Source organism: Saccoglossus kowalevskii, chromosome 15, assembly GCF_978046115.1.
Source record: "Saccoglossus kowalevskii chromosome 15, keSacKowa6.1, whole genome shotgun sequence".
Lineage (NCBI taxonomy): Eukaryota > Metazoa > Hemichordata > Enteropneusta > Harrimaniidae > Saccoglossus > Saccoglossus kowalevskii.
This window is the reverse complement of record NC_140655.1, coordinates 24658720-24679038: the sequence shown is the minus strand read 5'-3', so window position 1 is coordinate 24679038 and position 20319 is coordinate 24658720. Positions and strand designations below refer to the sequence as shown.

Genomic DNA, 20319 nt, shown 5'->3' with positions numbered 1-20319 from the left:
TGTACTTAATCGTTTTCTGACACCCGAGAACGTAACGCAAACGAAATTAGAACATCACGTTCTGTTCCCGCTACGTACGCAAATCTTAAACTCTGTTGTTGCAACGATCTGCATAGTGTTCTAATAAATGTACCTCAGTTCCTTTCAAATGTTGGTGTTGTAAACAGTATTGTATTACGTTTTTTGTGGCGAGAAAAATAAATTTAGAAATGTTACGCAAGATTACTGCATTTTGTAATTGTAATAGTGATATAAATTTTTCGGGTGAGGGAAGTGTATAATAATAATATGGGATGTATTTAGATCTCAACTCTTGGTAAAACGGACAGATAATGCAAAATGGTACTCGTCCTCTACACAATTGGTATTACATAAAATACAAACTCTTTCTGTGCGTGTATTATGGAATTTTCTATCAGTTTCAATACGTAGACAATGGGCAGAAATTCTTAGGCGACACAATGCTTCCCTGTAACAGTCTTTTTGGACTGTTTTAAAATAATTCTCTTGACCAAGTATATATTTAAATTTTCTATAAAAGCACAGCTTCGGAAATAGCTCGAGTCCACTTTGCCAATTTTGAATATCAATGTCCAAGCATCGCTGTTTGAAAAACTTAACAAAATATTCAGAGTTCCCCACCCCTTGGTTGTACATGTCTCACCCAGGCCATAAGAAAGAAGTAACATTTTTAAATTCAGAGCCCAACACTTTTTACCCCTTTCTGCTTCATGGTACTGAAACATGTAACATAAATATACCAGTCTGTGTCGGAGTAATGATAAAATGCGAAGCCAGTACTTAATAATCCTAATAAGTCTAAACGTTTTAATAGTAAACCTACCTAACTCCCCCCTTATAGCCAATATTTGGTGCATTATGATAGACTTTCAATATAAATTGACAGAATTTGTTTTGTATAATTTCAACTTGATTGCCATTGTGAAAGCCACAGACTTCGCTAGCGTACATTAAAATTGGTAGGATTTTACCATCAAAGATTTTAAATGCAATATTTACATCAATACCGTCAAATTGCGAAATACTTCTCTTAATCGCAAACAACGATCCTGACGCTTTTTTGGCCAAACTAGACAGTACTATACCCAAATAATTATAATAAGAAACAACTTCTAGTTTATGTCTTGCAAGCCACCATTGCTCAGTTGATTTCAATCTGTCCCCACGCCTAAATACCATTACTTTATCAATATTAACTTTTAGTCTCCATTTACTTGCATATAGATCCAAATTATACAGAAGACGTTGTAAACCCATAATGGAAGAGCTAAAAACTGCCAAATCGTCTGCAAATAACAAATAAAATAATTTTATAGGCGTTTTATAAACTCCGGCGTGGCTGTGTTGTATTGATTCGCCAAGATCATTTACAAAGAGAGAGAAAAGGAGTGGCGATAAAACACTGCCTTGTTGGACTCCTACTTCACATTTGAACAATTCAGAAATACCTACTGGGGAGCGAACACATGCCCTGATATCTTGGTACATGGACTTCAATACTTTAAATAGTTTGCCACCCATTCCCGATTTTGTTAGTTTATAAAAGAGTAAGGTGTGGTTAATCCTATCAAATGTCTTTTCAAAATCTATAAATGCCCAGTATAATTTACTTCCTAGTGACAAATAACGATCAATAATGGTTGATAAAACGAATAGATTGTCAACTGATGAATATTTTTTTACGGAAACCAGCCTGTTCTTCCACAATAGGATAGTGCAAGTTCACCCAATTAAGCAGACGATGATATATAATATCACTGAAAACTTTTGTAATCGAAGGCAATAATGTAATACCTCTATAGTTATTAACTGAATCTCTTTCCCCCTTCTTATACACAGGAATAATTAAACCATGCACCCATTGTGGAGGGAATATACCAGTATTAAGTATTGTATTGAAAAGTTTAACAAGTAATTGTTTAAAAATCATAGGAATATGCTTAAATGTTTCCGGCGATAAACCATCAATACCACCTGTCTTATTTGCATTTAACCGACTAAGGGCATGTTCCAATTCCACAATTGTAATGGCTTGATCTAAAATCTGATAGTCAATAACTGCATTTGACTCTGGCAAAATTAATAAATTATCAAGATAGTCTTGAACTTCTTCTATAAACATGTTACTTCCATTCCCATAATTCAAAAATGTACTCGTAAAGAGTTCAGAAAAATACATATGCCATGCGCTTGGTTGGATTTTTGTAGATGGGCCACTTTTCTTACTATTTAATAAATCCCAAAATTCCTTTGTATTCGCATTGATTGCAGAGATGTAAAGTTCACGTTTTTTGAGATTGTTAAATAGTTTCTTTTTGTCCCTTAGCAATATACGATAATTATTTCTGTGAGTAATATAGTTTTCAAGATTAACAACAGATCTACAATTTCGAAACTGATTTAGGGCTTTCCTGGTCTGTTGCTTCATATATTTGCAGTCATCGTCGAACCAATTACTTTTCGTATCAAACTTTCTTATAGTCTGTGTCAATTTACATTTACGTTTCATGCCATCAGCCGCGTTAAATAACAAATCAGATAAAATATTAGCAGCTTCAATAGTATTTCCCATATTTTCTAAAGTGTGAAATCTTTCTACCAAGAGCTTTGCAGTTTCATCTTTCCAAAATGAATGGAATTGATCCTTTTTTGATACATTCCAATTATATCTAGTAAAAATACTGCCCTCGATTGAGGATTCGTTCTCTTTTTGGGTTAGAGTTTTCAGTGTAAATGTGATTGGTAAGTGGTCAGAATCGGGTCTATTAACTATGGAACAATCACTACACAGTTCAAAATTGTCATAACATGTTAGGACGTAATCAATTACACTGGCACTTGTAGATTTAATACATGTAAAATGGCCTAGTCCTTTATCTTCAAATAATCGGCCATTAAGAATTCTTAAGTTATTAGAGTTTTTACATAAATCTAGTAATAAATGGCCAAATGGATTAATTGCACGATCCTGGGAAGACCTTTTTGGTAACTCTGGTTCTGGCATATTTACTTGATCAGCGAAAAAATCCTTGTTATCATGTTCAGTAAAGTCTGGTTCCGTTGCCGTTCTGGCGTTAAAGTCGCCACAACAAAAAAATTTATATTCCGGATATTTAGATATATTATTTGCCAATTCATCCTCCAAAATTTGAAAATTTACTTCATTAGAATAACTGCTAGAATACTGGGGTGAAAAATAAACAATGCCAAAACAATATTTCGAATCACCAGTGCTGCAAAGAAACCAGACAATACTATCAGTCGCTTCACTGTTTAAAAATTTCACCTCATTAAAATACCCTGTTTTATATAAGATACTAATGCCACCAGAAGTACGACCATAGCGCATGCGCTTGATACGTGAATTGTGATAGCTTTCATAACCATTAATTTCAAATTTGCTTTCAGGTGTGCTCCATGTTTCAGTAAGGAAAATAATGTCAAATTTAGATAAGAATAACAGAAAGTCAGGATTGGTCCATTTAGTTTTCAGACCGTTCACATTCCACACAATACATGACAAAGTAGATGATTGAATATAATTATTAGTAACATTATTTGGGTACATATACTGGCCTTGGCCATACCTCTATGTGTTCTTAATTTGCTTAATTTCATCAGTTTCGTCGTCATACACATAGTATCTAGGAATATTACGATTATGATAATAAATTTCTTGTATATGAAAATAGCTCAAAGTGCACGAAACCTTAAACTGGGGGTAATGATGCGCATTGACAACATTATCATCATCGGTGATTAGAACGATTCAGTCTCCATAACGCTCAAGGTCGATCCGGGATATTGCCAGAATTGCTTCAGGGTCAAATATATTTTTTTAAATCGTTAACGAATATAGATCGTACTGAAATGTACAAGATAGAATATGTACAAGATATCGTGTTGGTGACATATGTAATTACTTGACTCAACGCGATCGACGTCAATGTATGTATTTAATGAAACTTTCATGATTGCCTTTCAACAACTATATTTATTTTGAGGTCAACTGAACTATACAAATGCGACACACTTTATGTAAATAATAAATTGAAAATGTTGATTTATATTCCCTGTAACGGCTTACATTCAAACAAAGGTACGAACAACTGTCAACACTTGAGGCGTCTTACACAGACGTTGACAGGATAATATGTTCGTTTGGGCACCGATCAAATTCGTTTATGATGTCATTTAATTTGTTGATTGTACACGTTGGGGAATTGACTTGTATAAGCTGCATTCATATTCGGTAAATTCTACAATGCACGTTAAATTCCATAGATGAAGCCATGATCTGATCCTATAAGCACTAACTTATTTGGGATCAGTCAAACCTTCGTACAATATTAATTCTATTCATATTTGACCGCCGAGATTTAGTTTGAAGCGAGAGTTTTCTCTAACGTCGTTGCATCTACTGTTCCCCTGACTAGACGCCGTCTTAAAGGTACGAATAACAGACTGGTGAATCGAATTAGACAGTGAGTGGGCCTTACCATTCGCAAATAAGGTGTCTATTGTCATGATAAGCTGATGTCCCTTTACACATAACTTCTTTGCCGAACACACATGCAATCTTTCTGCTTATATTTACAACGATATAGAATATTCGAATCGCTTGAATAAATCTCATGTTAATGAGTACTTAACTCGAATCAATAATTCCCGTTTTAATATATTTTTTTACAGAAAAAACGTTACTGTGTAGTTCCACGATCACTTGCAAATCTTGTGCATGCTCGTGACAGGATACAAGTCTGAACTTTCAATTCGGTCAGAGTCGCTTGATTCAGTAATTGAGTTCTGAAAACCTGAAAAGTTACATTTTAGTGCCCGTTGACCCTTGTGTAACGCCCACTTTCTGAGTTTAACAGCGAGTAGTTTTAAACCATGCAAATGCACAGAGTAGCCATTATACCCGTTTTGTTTTGTTTTTTTGTTTTTGTTTTTTAAATTGGGATTGTTTTATAAACTATGAACATTCGAGAATCCCACTAGTATTATTTTGGTGTGCAATGTTTTCATCCGAGTGTCGTTGTCGATAATGACCAGTGTCCAACCTTTCCGTGTAGTATAGTTCTATTACAGTATGGTTAAAATAGTTCGTCATTGGTATAACCTCGTTCGCAATTGATACAGTCTAGTTCACCATTGGTACAGCATCGTTCGCCATTGTTATATCCTCGTTCGCCTTTAGTTCAGCCTCGTTCACATTGATATAGCCTCGTTTACCAATGGTACAGATTCATTTGCCGCTTGTTATTTAGCTTCGAACGTCTTGAAATCCAAATGTTTAACAAGATTTTAATTTCGCCACTACATTTAAATCCACATTGATCGATTTTTTAGAAATAAAATACACTGTCTAACGTCACACTACCTGTAGCTGATCTTTAAATGGGTCTGGTGATATAATGACAGGCAATTTTAATAACATGATAGTACTGCATATATTGCTATATGTTGTCATGTTTGCTAAACTAGAAAACAGTTATATAGATTGTCATTAATTAAGCAATCTACTCAGACAACGTTTAATACGATAGACAGTAGATGCAACGACTGCTGGGATTTTGTTGAAAGCCACAAAACTTGAGTTTTCCTCATATAATTTCCATTTGCTCCCGTCATTGCGTCATACTAAGGTTATATAGGTCATTGAAACAATGGGCACTGTGACGGGAAAGGTCGGATCATTATTTGAAGGGCAAACACAACTCTCGTGACTTCCCCGTTCTTAACGAGATTTCAGTGAACATTTGCGTGTACGATCTATGAAACCATTCAATGAATCTCTATTCCCATTGAGACTTGCTCATTTATATACAGGTAAGACAGTTGTCATCTTCTCGTCCGGGAATCGACCTTTCTCCAAATTAACCACTTTTCATACATTTGAAAATAACGTCACCTAATTGAGCATAAATCATCAAGGGGAGGGTGGGTGTGGTTACCTCGTTCCGGATTGAATTTACTAAACATATGGACGAGAACCAAGACTTTGAACGGCAATGATTGGTTTTAACGTTTAAACTCAGTTTTCACGTGACGTGACTTTGTGTCACGAGCATGATTTCTTGACACCAAAACGAGGATCCTTTGTTTGCTGTCCCCATTCATCATGAAATGTCATTCTCCTTTCCGGAAGTATCTAAAATAACACCCAGTCGCAATGTATTATGGGCAATATAGGAACATAATATATACAAAACGTCAAATATTTCTTAAAAGTAAAGACGCTAAATGTGAATAACTTATGTCCTACGTATATTATATGAACTATAGAAAAACATCGAATATGTATCTAAAATAACAACAATTATCTTTTAAATGTTATTTCAACTTTCAAGAGGTTTATAATTTATATACAATATAATTAAGACTGGATATAATTAAAATAGTAAAAAAAAATTCAAAAACTTAATAGTCACAAAAATATGATCCTGAGTTCAAACTTAACAACTGTAAACATGCGGGTGACGAGCGTTTCACGAGGTAACGTTATTTTGATTGACTATACTAATACCGATATCAACCTGAAAATAATAGGTTTTACATAAATATTCATGACGAACAGTCATTGGTGACGTCAGACATGATGTCATGATGATTTCGACAAGTACAGTTACTGTCTTCACACTGCTGGGTTTTTTTTGGATGGTATTTAACTGCTCCAAATAACTAACATATGATCTTCAGAGTGTGCAAGAGTATATTTAGCGGCGAACAAACAAACAAAATTGTCGCCGGACTGGTTCAAGTCCACTGGAAGGTAGGTGAGTAACAGCGCCCTCATGTGTTGGCTGATTCAGACACCGATCATGATTCCTGTGAAGTCTGAACCGCTTTGTATCGAAACTGCTCTGCTGCAGCTGTTGTCAATATACACCGACGCATATTGTTCAGCCTGAAACAAATACGAAAATAAGAACATTTTAAACAAAATACATCGTTATGCGGTAGGGTTGGACTTCAAGTTAGAGTCCTGAGGTTTCAGAGGTTTCAACATAAGCGTGGTTGCTAAGGGTGTGGTCTTTATTGCTAGGCATAACTCGAAGTTCGGGTAACAATTAATTAAAGTTAGAGTTACCAAAGCTGGACGTGCAACAAAAACAAAAATGTGTGTTGCCCGTAACTCGAAGTTCTGTTCACTGTTAATTGAACATCAAGTTACAGTTTCGATGTGGTTTCGCAAAATGGGCGTGGTCATTATGGTAACTCGATGTTTACATAATTTAATGTTCATAACTCGAACAATGCAGCTTCTCATCGTCATACATGCTTACATTTCTAAGAATATAAGCCATCGGTAAGTCTGTCAAATGAATGCTTAGTGTTGTCTTGTGTTGTTTTGCTAGTGTTCTTGTTTATTCATAGAGCGTGCATTGCGTTCGTTTTGTGCTTTGAATACAGTGGCATTCTTGCTAATTTCTGTGTCTGTAATCTATCATCTTTAATCACCCACTGCGCTCTGTGACGCGCAACTCACGCGAGACTATATTACGACTGGTTAAGAATCGCACCGAGTTTACGACTCGGTTAGCCTCGCTCACTGACTGGATCGTAACCAGTCTTGTGATTGGTTGTTGACACATTCTAAATAGGCCACGCCTCTAACTGTGCCGTGCTTTCGGGCAACCGTTAAATATTCGTAAATGGGGTCAATTTTTGCAGTTTTTTTTTATTTATTCTAGTGATACCGGTAATATAAAAGTAAGTCTTTGGCAAAATTTTAAACAGCAACTAATATTGTTTAAGCTAGTATTTTTTATAGATTTTATTTTTGATTCTTTTCGTCTGTCGATACACACATCCCCCGCTCAACTGCGTGCAGTTGATCATAGTTCATGGGCTTCCTATGTAATAACCTTATATTATATACTTGTGTACCATGCAACAACCAGATTACGGCATATGACTACGGAAATTCTAGAACGCCCATCGTCAAATATAGGATAGCATAATACAAAGATATACAAAGATAGGTTCGGCATACCTCTAATTGCAGAAGCCCATTTACGTTGACCGTAAAAACCCGACTGTTGCTCTCCAGTCCTGAGATAAACTCTAGCGATCTGAAAAAAGAGGTTCACCAATAATTCATAAGGCAATGTATACTGAAGTTTGTAAAACATCTATCTAAGCTTTACATCTGCAGTCTTTCTAAATCCGTTTAATGCGATTCAATCATTGATTTATACTGTGGTTTCTGGGCCATATGAAGTTTTACTTCAGATACAAAGTGGAAAGAAACATTGGTGTGTGCAATGCAGATATGACGTCATACGTGTCGCTCCATGGGTTTTACCCAACGACAAAGATATGGTTCACATAAGCAGAAGAATACTTTTGCAATCAATCAACGACGAGAACTTTCCGTTTACGACATTGTAAGATTCTTACGTTTTTGGGGAAAAATATAAACAACAGATTTCTACAAGCAAATTTAGTAATGTACCAAGTTGTCTAGAACGTGTTATTTCGTATTTACATCATTACTAATTTTAATAATTAGCAAAACATAGTATACTCTATTCTCTATATTTCTGCATTTCATTTATATTTATTGAATAAATGAATGAATAACAACTTTAAATAAATATAATTTTACTTGGTAAAAATATTGCAGTTTTCTTTATAAAAAAAGGAACTCTGTAATCTCGAAAACGGGAACTCTTTATTGTGCATGTATTTACATTCATTAGAAAAAACAACAGGGAATCAAGCATAGACGCTAAAAATCATGATTTTTAGGGTCTATGATTCAAGTAATGCGAGAAATGACCGCCAATCGGACATTTTGAATAAAATGAAACCATGTGTTATATATGGCCCCTTTGGTACTTACGTGTGCCTATGGCAGAGAGAGTTTATGCAAATCAGCACCCGAACATTGTCTCGACTCCGTAGTTTCCTGCCCTCTTTGTTTTTCTTGGGAACACGATGGAAAATATGCATATTGGCAGAAAACTGGTATATCGCCGTCCTCGGCGCCACAAATCGCCCTGATTTAATATCTAACCCTTGACCCCGCTTGAACGCACCACCAGCGAATGGCTGTAGAGAAAAAAAACAAAGGTCGCTTTTACTGTATAGCTTCTTTAGCTTTCTGTGCGTGATTGCTTATTCAGTGTGCGACCATATTCACATGATATCATTAGTGCTACGGCAAAGACAAATTTGCATATCACGTGACAAAATCCGACCATTCATTGATTGTGTGTGTAATTTGTTCGTTTATTTAGCCGTGTGTGAATCATTTACTCACAATTTGAAAGTTAGTAACCTCTTGGAGACTTTTCTGAGCAATGTCGACATTTGATTGAAGTTTGCAATGAAAGGCTGCAGGAATACGTGGTATGACCTCGATGTCATCCCAGTCGTAGTGGGCGCTGACTTGTGTTCCATTCTGGGTTCCAACTGGGTTCAAGCATCCGGGACACTACAAAATAAATATTTACTTTTTAATTATGGATGGCAATATTTAGTGAGAATATGTTGTTCAAGGAAGAAATGTACTACTATTCGATCCGAACAGTATTGAATATTATTTTATCTGTGTTTTAGATCTAGAAAAAATATTGTCCATAAGCTGAATATGCAGTCTGATACCTACATTTGCATATTTATATATATAATTGTTTTGTTTTGTTTTTATTTTGGCCCAACTCTCGTCACAAACAACCGCGACTGTGACAGCGAATCACAAATATCGACGGAAATATCAGCACTTCATTGGAGGCATCCAGTAAGAAAAACTGATTGCAAATGAGTCATGCCTATATTTGTTAAAATAACAACAAATTCCGAAGTATATAGTTAAAGCGGAGGATTCGTCACCTACGCATGCGCCAGACGGTCGTAGCGTGTCGTTGTATACAAATAAGCGTTTACCCATGAGCATTTGTGTTTTTACCGTACGTTGTTATTCATCAGCCCTGTTGTGACAATGTTTCCTAATTAAATTCACAACGATTGAATACCCCTTTTTAATTTACAAGCCATTAACTTTAGACAGTTGCACTGCTAGGGACAGTCTCCAATCAACTACATATGTGGTTCACATAGCTTTAGCATTGATTGATGTAGATTATGTTGCAAAATGTTATGTCGTCAATGGAAACGCCACGTTTAAAAATATGCAAATGAAGGTGCGTCGTTCAGACTGAATATGGAAAAAAAATAGCTGAGCCGGATGTGACGTACCTGCGATGCAATGATTCGTTCAGCTCGCTTCTCTGCTGCCTCTATACACATAAACAAATATTACAGTGCGGTTAGCCACTATGTACGAAAACAATGAATTCGTAGCACGACATTGTAGCAAGTTTAGTTTAACAAAGTCTCATGGGACCGGTGATGCGTTATAGTATTTCAACAAATACAATATATCACAGATAAAACATTGTGTTATTTTTTGGTATAGATACGAAATACAATATATCTCACCTTTTACCATTTTCTTGAACTCTATCATCATGTCTTCTTTTGTAATCTCTGCACCACGTGGACCCGGCGGACCCCTAGGGCCGACTGGACCTGCTGGACCTGGGGGACCATTCTAATAATATATAATTAGCGACGTCATGTTTTGATTGTGAGGTGGTAAAATGTGGCATTGCATTTTTGGGCGTGAGTTTGAATCACGGGGCTGTATGCGAACACGTAGTCAAGGCGTAAATAAGAGAGATAGTGAATACTTTCGGAAGGTATACTACTAGCTGGGCGTGATTGAATATTACTTCTGGACAAAACGTTACACAAAGTGAGTGACAGTATGCAAATAAAAATGAGGGTATCCGTGCTAAGGATAATAAGGTAGAGGCGCTTCTGGAGCGCTACAGTCGTCACGCTATGAAGGGTAAATGATGCTCTTTAAAATTAAAGTGCGGTGATCTGCTCGACACCTCGTGCTCGATGTGGGTCCCATAGCAACGTACCGAACCCGTGTAAAATACATTGTTTGCTTGCACGTAATTCGAGGACCCCGATATTTGTGTTCAGATTTTGAAAACGTGAGTGTTTAGTAATTTCCCTGTCTAAAATAATTTAGAAACTAAAAAAAAGGTGACGTCACATTATCGACTTTGTAAGTTTTAAACAGAACCCAGGTCATAACGAAATGATGTATTTATATTATCAGAATTACCACACTACTGCGATCTCTTCCTTTCTTTTTCTCTTTCTTTCCATTCGTTCTGTCATGGTGGCGTACAAAGTCGATCCACGTTCGCCTTGAGTCTACACTTGTGGACTGAAAATAAAATGAAAACGAAACAAATTTGGACAGCGCCAACGTACGACGAGAACTAGTGGGACAGACTCGTTATTGTCGTATGAGGGCGCTGTTAATACTCGTCACGGGGTTTACCAGCATACTGCGGTCCCGTTGCCGTTTGTTCGATTTTCTTCCGTTGTTATGTGGATGGTTAAGGAATTGTTGCCAGCTCAACAATGGATTGACAAACCTCACATTCTCGTCCATAGACTGTAAAATTAAATAACAGTTTACGGTAAACGAGGTATCTTTCATCCGGGTATTTTATCATCCGGGTATAATCACATCCGGTATTTGAGTTGAATGTTAAGGGGTATATAAAGGGTTTTCCAGTTATCATAGATATACGCCATTTCACAGGAAATAAAGCCATGTGTTTACGCATTCAATATTTGAATGGTCATTTTGGCTTCAAAAAAAAGTTGACAAAGACCGGGCGCAGCTTATGTTCTTGAAGCAGAAAATCTAGTAGATGGGTTCTTAATTGAAGTAAACTCATAATTTAACAGACTTTCAAAAAATAACGTCATCCTGAATTATTTTTTTAAATGCAGATTGTGCAGTCGCATGAATCGGAACGGCATACGCCGCGCATATAAGATTTAGACAATAATGTGCCATCGTGCCATTATCATGAAACACTAAAAGTAATAAATTATCTGACATCGAACTAATTAAAATGTAAAATTGTTGCACATGCGATTATAAAACTTTAATCGAAAAAATGAAAGAATGGTGGATAAAACTGAAGTGTGTTTAGTGTACATTTCACCCAAGCCAGTAGGATAATCATCCTGTGTGTGTGTGGATTTGTTTCACATTCTTTCAAGAAACACTTGAGGCAAAGTAAACTTTACGATGATGGCAACGTTCCATTAATGGTATTATGTTCAATTTTTAACCCCACTTTGATGTTCGTCCATCAGGCTGTAGCAACTTTGAGACTCTCTGTTCTGCCTCAGAGTGATTAAGCAACGGGTATCACGTGCATCACGTGGATGTGGTGAATAATAGCCCTGTGTATATAAAACGTCTCCAGTTATATTTTTTATCGTTTGACGCACTGTTCTCTGACTAGTCAATAAACGACACCAGCTTTTGTGGAATTTCTCAGCAACACTTATAGATTTTTTCGAATGCACTCGATCAAGCTGAACAAAGGGGCCGTTGTTGCGCCCATCAACTTTAACCTCGGTCATATCACTCACAGCTATCTCATTTATTATATTTGACATTCGCAGTGCTGGGTTCAGAGATGATACGACGTAGATAACCACGTAATTTAGTGTTATTTCATTAATATTCGCATCGATAAAGAGAAGTTGCAAGAACTTGAATGAGCAATCAGCGTTGACAGGCGCGCGTGTCGTATAGTCTAAATTAAGTAAGGGTGTCGTAGTTCATTATCTATTCTGGCCAGTCGACACCATACACGGGAATCACTTTATAACGATTTGAATTTATTTGATGGTTATCTCCGCGTGGCTTAATGATTTCTCATCGCCTCTACACATCATTCTCCCGGAAAGATCTGCAAGTGTGTCGATCCCAAGGCAAATTCCCATACCGCACCGTGCCCGCAAGCACTAGCCGGTCCAGAAGTTCACGGTTCACGCCATTCTGAGTTACACCAGTTAGTAGGCATAGTTACCTACATTACTCATTAGCTCACCCCACCCCCTACCATTTAGGCGTTCAACTACTCACGTCAGACGAGGCGTTCCAATTACGCTTACATAGTTATTATCCTGTCCGTATTTATTGTACTCGATGCTTGTGGTCAATCTCCTTGCATGCGTCAGAGGAACACTACCGAGCGTTGGAAGCACATTGACAACACGTATATCATACCTCCCCCTTTCTACGTTATTCTCCGGCTAAGTGTTAAGTATTCCTGACATGCCCTTCGTAATTGGTGTCAACATTAGTGTCTGTGCAATACCCAATCTTTATTTCCAAACTGGTGTTCTTGCAATATAGTTTTCTCCAAGCATTGATGTACTTTGTAACACTTCGATTTTTCCAATGTCGGTATCCTCACAGATTCGGTATTATCGCAATATTCGTGTTTTAGCAATATTTCACCCGACATTTTGGTGCTCTACCAAACACGTTTGTGTTTTTGTTGTAGGATGAGCGTTAGAACATATGTATCAAAAGTGCAACTTGATACCTGGCGAAATCATAATAAAATATCTCCAAAAATCAACAAACAAAGTTTTCCTCGGAAGTGACATATTCCATACATCTATTTCACCAAGGTATCTGCGTTCCACCAATCACGACATATTCATATTCCCGTACCAGTATTTTACAGGCCTATGTCCCAGATTGCGATGACCCATTTCTATACCAATCTAACGAGACTGGCACAGAATAGAAATCGTTTGCACTTCTCCATGCTTCTGGAACATCATATTAAAATTACATTTGATCGTAATGTTTTGTAATTTTTGTATCTTACGATAAGAGGTGTATATCCCCGTGAAGTTATCGAGTTCAAATAAAGACTTCATGTACATCTGAGATCATTGATTTCGTTCGCGTTTTAATATATGCATTCCAGCGTGAAGTGTGTTTTAAAAAATACCGATCATCACACATCTGGAAAACCTGTGTATGCGTCTCGTTAAGAAACACGGTGTTTTTGTTTGTTTTTAATTTATTCATAAATAAATATTTTAAAACAAGTGCTTCGAACAGATTTTTTCATTCCTCTGAAAATAAATTTCGAACCATAAATTTAACTGTGTGGGCGATACATTTAAGCAGCGTGCCACACGGAGCTATTGCGGAAATGTTTACTTTAAAATACCTTTATATTCGAATATCTAAGATGCTTTATTGGGTAAATGTTATATCAATTCAGACGAACGTGCAATTCTTTTTTTAACTTAAAGTTCTATTACAGTGTTCATTTTATATTTTCCGCCATTCAACATTATCGTCAGCTAGCTGTTGAGTCGCCCGACCGCATGCGAGGATCAATTTTCACACCGACTAACTGCCTAAAATCAGAAAGTACTTGAGTTTTTCTGCTGTAGCACCAAACAAGGTCATGCATCAAAGGCACCGCTGTTTGCACGTATCACTCGACTCAATTCCACGGGCAGGTGATTTGGAGAGCGCCAATGAAGTGCTTGACCCCCTAACAGCGTGCTTTTAAGCAGCGGGCCATCCAATTGACCTCAGGATTGTCAATACGACGATCAGCTATTCCATCAGGTCATTAACCTATGGTCACGTGGTTCACTTTAAAAATGTAAAAAAAGGGATGTCTTTTATAATGTTCTGTTATCATGGAGGGTAGTAGCGTTCTAACAAAATATTCAAGAATTGTTTTTTCTGCGTTCTGCTTATCTTATTAATCTGGACTGTATTACTAGATATAACAACAAAACAGCGGGGGAAAAAATTGTAAATTTGGGTGAATACGTACGTATTTTTGTTTTGTTTTTGTTTTATTCCAGAGAAGGTTGCATAATGATTCAAGACACTTGGTCGGCATGAATTGATCCGTAACAGCTGCAAGGGCAATAAGACGTGACCTTTGTTCTAAAAGACAGTCTTCGAGCAGATGTTAAGGAGCCACGTTGCTGGTGGTCGAGAACATCAACTCACGGTGACGTGCCGTCAAGTGCAAAGGCTGTAAGACCAATGGAAGCTCTATAAATATGATAACAAACGATGCTAAGGTCGACGACATCGACATATCGGGAGGGGCATCAGTGGAAAGTGTTCACAAGGTGCACAAACGAGTTATGGGTAAATTTATAATCCCACAGAATGTACTAGTAACTCGTCCCGAAAAAAAAGAATCCTAACAAATGAATTTATCGGACACATACAGACTATTTCAGTATGATATTACGAGACACTGAATTCATACTGAAGTCAAGAGAAGCTAGTCAACCCTTTGGATATCGGAGTGGCGTGTGTTCTTTTATTTCGGAAACATGGGTATGATGTATATGAAGGTGACTTTCTGGGCCTGGTGACCTAAGGTGTTGTCGACACTAGCTTTAGCAGACACACGTTAAGTAAGATGTGAAAGTAAAAAGAAAGCTATTCCACAAATAACTAGAATGATAAAAAAGCTACAACTGGCACGGAGTGATGTCATCGACCTTTTAACATCTTTTGAGAGAAATGGACAGAACTTCCATCAAGTATTTAAAGTATGGGCAGATAAATCTAATGAATGTCAGAAGAACCGCAGAAGTACTGCTAGACGCAAGTCCATTGATCGAAGAAAACAACTGCAAGCCCATGAGAAGTGTTTTAAATGTTTGAAAATCAACAACACTTTAACTTTACAAGCGTGTTTTTGAAAAATAACCTCGCACGTGGATTCACGTGTATAAAGCCACAAACTGAAATAATAATATCCATCCGCGAAAAAAAATATTTAAGGTAGAAGCCTAGTCACAATTTTCGACAAAATTGGTCATAAATCACATAACAATGTTCATTAGTTTATTATGTATAATCATGAATTTCTTTGTTTAATGCAGTTTGACAACTTATCTGTACTTCAAATTTCAAAATTTGTATTCTACGCTTCTAAACACAGAGTCTACTTAACCAGTTGTGACTAGTAGATTCAACAATTATTTAAAGGAATCCCTCTGTATGTATTTTTCTACACTTCTTTGTGTATTTTTTTTTTTTTTTTGATTTATTGTACAATAGGCCTGAGGCCATTGTACTGAAGAAAATTCATATTCATATAATCATGAATCTATTGTCTAATGTACAATGAAATAGCATTTATTTTGTGTATTACAGTTATGCTTTTTGAGAAACGCGTTCTAATATTTCCTGAAAATTGCTATTTTTAGAACGATTCCATAAAACACAATGTTAAAAAAAATTGCTTTTTTTTGACGCTTTTTAAAACCCAGATTTTATAAATAATTCAGAACAACAAAAAGTACTCCGTCATTAACAATATAGGATTTTTTCACTCTATGTCATCAGGCTAGATTTTGAGATATTGCCATAAGAACCTGTGGTAATAGTGTCAAAATGGCGAATTTCCACTAAAATACAACCATCAATTTCTCAAAAAAAGGCTGGTCAGGTGAACCCCAATATTCTTTTAGGTCAATATCCTTTTATTGGATTGGAGTACAATTTATTGCAAAATGAATAAATTCTGGGTTTTTTAATTTATGAGTAGGCTTCTACCTTAACCAACGATAGAATGAAAATCAAAATGGCCGATGTTTGGCAAATGCCACACACCGTCGACTGTGTGATAGCGTGGGATTCGCGCGTGACATTTCACCATTTTTGCGTGGTTATTTTTTACAGCTTATCAAAACTTTTCGTCACGGGAAATTGACCGCCTCGACATAAACAGGGAAGCGTGGGAAAGCCATGTTAACAAAAGATACCGATGACGCCATCTATTACAGAGCAGAAGCTCGAACTTTATACTTAAATGCGGTATGCAAATCGTCGATAGCGATGGATTGAATCGTCGATAGCGGAACACAGTCATGCATGTAAATACGAACTGTGCATAGATTATATTATTATAGAAGAATGAAATTGCTGTAGAATGAGATGGACCTGTTAAAGCGCACTTTTTAAATAAGCTGAAAGCTAATTAAGATGGTATTTATAACATCACGTTGAAATGATTTGTGTAATTATATAATATGTTTAAAACAAAATAAGAAAATTAGCAAGTGTTTTTTTTAATCAAATTTTAAGTTATGCGAACAGGTGTCACTACACATATTATTAATAAGAAAACCGCAAGAGAAATATAAAATCACCATACTTAAACGGCGGCAGTCGTCGTACCGCGTCCTGTTCGACATGGGACTCATAGCGACGTATACAACGCGTGTAAAATACATTGTTTATTTACATGAAATTCGAACACGCGCTGCGCGACGACCACCGCGCTTTAATTGCGCTGGTTTGATTATTGCTATTTCAAAGGGCGCACAGCCCTTTTCTGGTTTCTCCGTAAAAATTAAAAAAATGAAAGAAACAAACTTTGAAATGCACGTAAATTAAAAAAAAAGTAGCCCTGCTCCAGAAAGTACCAGGATATTCGCCAAATTTTGATCTATTGTGGTACAGATTTTTTGAATAAATAAAATAAAATACAAGAAGAAAAATGGTTGATTGTTCATTGTGTGATGTTTATATTTAGTAACAAGCGAGTCAATTTGTCCATTTCGCTGCAAACAACAACAACAACAACAACAACAACAACAACGTGGTGTGGTTCTCAACATTGAAATTGGGTGTACCACGTCTATTGCAAAATGTCAGTTTCATCGTGTGAACACAGTTGGATGTCACGTTCGCCTCTGTTTAGTGTGATATATGTAGGTATGCATGTGTTCGACGCAGTGTTTTTGTTGTCAATTGTGGTACATCGGGAGTTTGTTGTGATGTAACTTGTGTTCATTGTATTGTCCTGTACTGTCCATTGTGGTGTATCCGGTGGTAATTATGTGTTCATTGTTTATGTATACGTCCGGGGTGGTATATCGGGTGCTCATTGTGGTATATCTGGTATCTATTGAAGTGTATTAGGTGTTTGTCATAAATATTATCCTCCATTTTTTTCATTGTGGTGAATTAGTTATCCCTTGTTCGAGAGTTCAGTGATTAAATGTTTCTTAGAATTTTAATCTAACGCGGCTACCTCAAAATGAAATCATACAATATTAAAGCAGGGGGAGTCGACACCTGCGCATGCGGCAAACGGCCATAGCGTGTCGTTGTTTACAAGCAAGCGTCTACCCATGAGCCTTTGCGTTTTAGTGGGCGTTGTCACCGTCGCTTGGAACTCAATTCTTGCGCGTGCGCAGGTGACGACCCATCCGCTTTAAAGTTGCATTTTCGCTTTGTGAGGTACCATCGTCTGACCAATATATACACACCACCAAATGTTGAGATTGTTGATCGGTAATGAGAAAATAACTGCAGAATTCGAATTTATGCAAGCCTCCTTGATTATTAAAGCTAGGTTTGTAAACAATGGACACTCACTGTCTGTCCGCCGTGAATGTTAGATACGTTGCAGGCTGGTTTGTCTAGAGGATAATACCCTCCATTACTCTCGAAATGAAAGCAACGGGAATGTGGGAACATGTTATCTGTTCTGCAGCATCATTTTGACAAATTTTGTTCTGGGAGTGATGTTTCAAATATATGTAATGAACTCTAAATGCGACTCACGTGTCAATAGTTATAACGTGAGTTCATGAGCACCCAGTTATGTGATTCCCTTTATTTTCAAAGTAACTTTTTGCAAAGGATCGCGCTTAATGAGATACCAGAATAACCAAGTCGTTCAGATATGTGAATGAGAGTACGGTGAGTAATACATTGGGAAACTATCAATGTCCAGCATTTACGTGACTGATTCTGTTTCATCGCTGGAACAATTAAAGCGGCAGGGTCGTCACCTACGCACGCGCGGGAATTTAGTCCCATGGGCTTATGGGTAGACGCTTGTTTGTAAACAGTGATACTCTATGGCCATTTGACGCATGCGCAGGTGACGACTCCCCCGCTTTAAAAACACCGTTTATTTAATTTTTGAAAAGCTATACTAGCTTTCAACAATTTTGATATTAGGACCCATTGGCCGTGTGTGTAAAACGAGCTATGAGGTTTGAGTGTTTACATTGTCGTCTGTGTATACTGTGAGGCGTGTGCATATGTGTCCAAGTCAGTAAACGTGCGTGAATTCAGAAACATCACTATTCACTTGAGGGGCTCTGGAGCTCTATATCACTGTCTTTCGATCTTATATTCCACTTCGGTTGAATAGTAGATACATTTCCTCTCGCCCACGTGGCTTGTTACAGGTTGTGTTGTCATACCAACACCACGTTCGTGCTTATCTGCAAGTTCAAGTTGTATTGTAGCGAGACTCCATTGTTTCGCTGATACAAAGTGATCGACTCCGATATAAATTAATTGTAAACCCCCACTAATCAATACAGATTAATTTCGACTGCGGAATGCGTGAAACATGCACCACGTCCTATTTGACTACAGCACGTTCGGTGCAAGTTAATTTATCCCGATGTATATCAGAAGTGATTGCCACTGAGCAGCTTTGTAAAAATACACAGGCGATTATTTAAACTCAAAAATACGTTTGGAAAGTCGTACTTAGTATATCCTAAACATTCAGCAAGGCGAAATGGAGGTTTACGTCGATCATGAAAAGTCATGGGTGGCATCAGTCTTTGCTTTAATGGTGATGGTCTTTTACATAAACGCGTTATGTTTCTTGTTTCACACTTGCTTCTATGCTATCGATAAAGAGCCATTGCTCGAAACGTCTAGCTATTTTTAATAGTTATTTAGGACTACGATTACCAAATATTATCTTCAATATATCATGTTTCTTGTGCTTTCTTTTGTTCTAGCGTATAAAGGAAGGTGGTTTTGCGACGCGTCGAGTGTAATACGTGTCCTAATTAACGTATAACGCGCATAAAATGCGTTTGTTTGTTTGCACAAAATTCGAACACGCGCCGCGCGACGATAACTTCCGATCATATTTTCGCATCTTTCGCACGTACAGATTATTCACAATTCTGAATCTCTTCGACTTTGTTGATTCGTAAAGTGGTGACTAAACCACCCATGATAACTAAAATACAACTTAAAACTGGGTATTGTCTATCGTCAGTTTAACGGAGTGCTTCAGCAACAGCGCAATAACGTGACAGGCCAAATAGTATCGGAAAATAATAGAATTCCCCCACTCAGTGACCGGGTTAGTGTGCTATTGTTCAGGTTAAATAATGCGAGCGGTGAAGACCTATTAAAAAATCCCAGCAGATATACTAAAGGTAATTACTGTATGTCAAGGAAAATGACTTGAATTTATGTTTTCTGAGAGCGGCGCTCCCTGGGGACGCCTGTCAATGGAGGAGACAGCGAACTACTATTCAAACAACGTAACTGTCCTGTCGCGTTTTGTTAAAAATGGCGCCGCAAGAATCCGTTGATGAGGAATGGATTAG

The 20319-nt window shown here is 37.1% G+C and overlaps 2 protein-coding genes across 2 annotated transcripts in view; both read right to left on the bottom strand.

Annotated features, from left to right (window-relative positions):
• Positions 1 to 1681: 1681 nt before the first annotated feature.
• Positions 1682 to 3025, bottom strand: LOC146734279 (uncharacterized). The gene has a single exon (XM_085508543.1). The coding sequence runs from the start codon at positions 3023 to 3025 to the stop codon at positions 1682 to 1684; it is 1344 nt and encodes a 447-aa protein (XP_085364669.1).
• A 3230-nt stretch (positions 3026 to 6255) lies between these two features.
• The window catches only part of LOC100377565 (adipolin-like), a 73324-nt gene continuing 59260 nt past the window's right edge, over positions 6256 to 20319 (bottom strand). The window contains exons 3-9 of the mRNA XM_002733714.4: positions 11174 to 11278; positions 10474 to 10585; positions 10231 to 10271; positions 9293 to 9466; positions 8873 to 9081; positions 8021 to 8099; positions 6256 to 6931 (exon numbers count right to left, since the gene is read on the bottom strand). Of these exons, the coding sequence (XP_002733760.2) occupies positions 6833 to 6931; positions 8021 to 8099; positions 8873 to 9081; positions 9293 to 9466; positions 10231 to 10271; positions 10474 to 10585; positions 11174 to 11278 (819 nt within the window). The 3' untranslated portion in view covers positions 6256 to 6832. The remainder of the gene's footprint in view (positions 6932 to 8020; positions 8100 to 8872; positions 9082 to 9292; positions 9467 to 10230; positions 10272 to 10473; positions 10586 to 11173; positions 11279 to 20319) is intronic.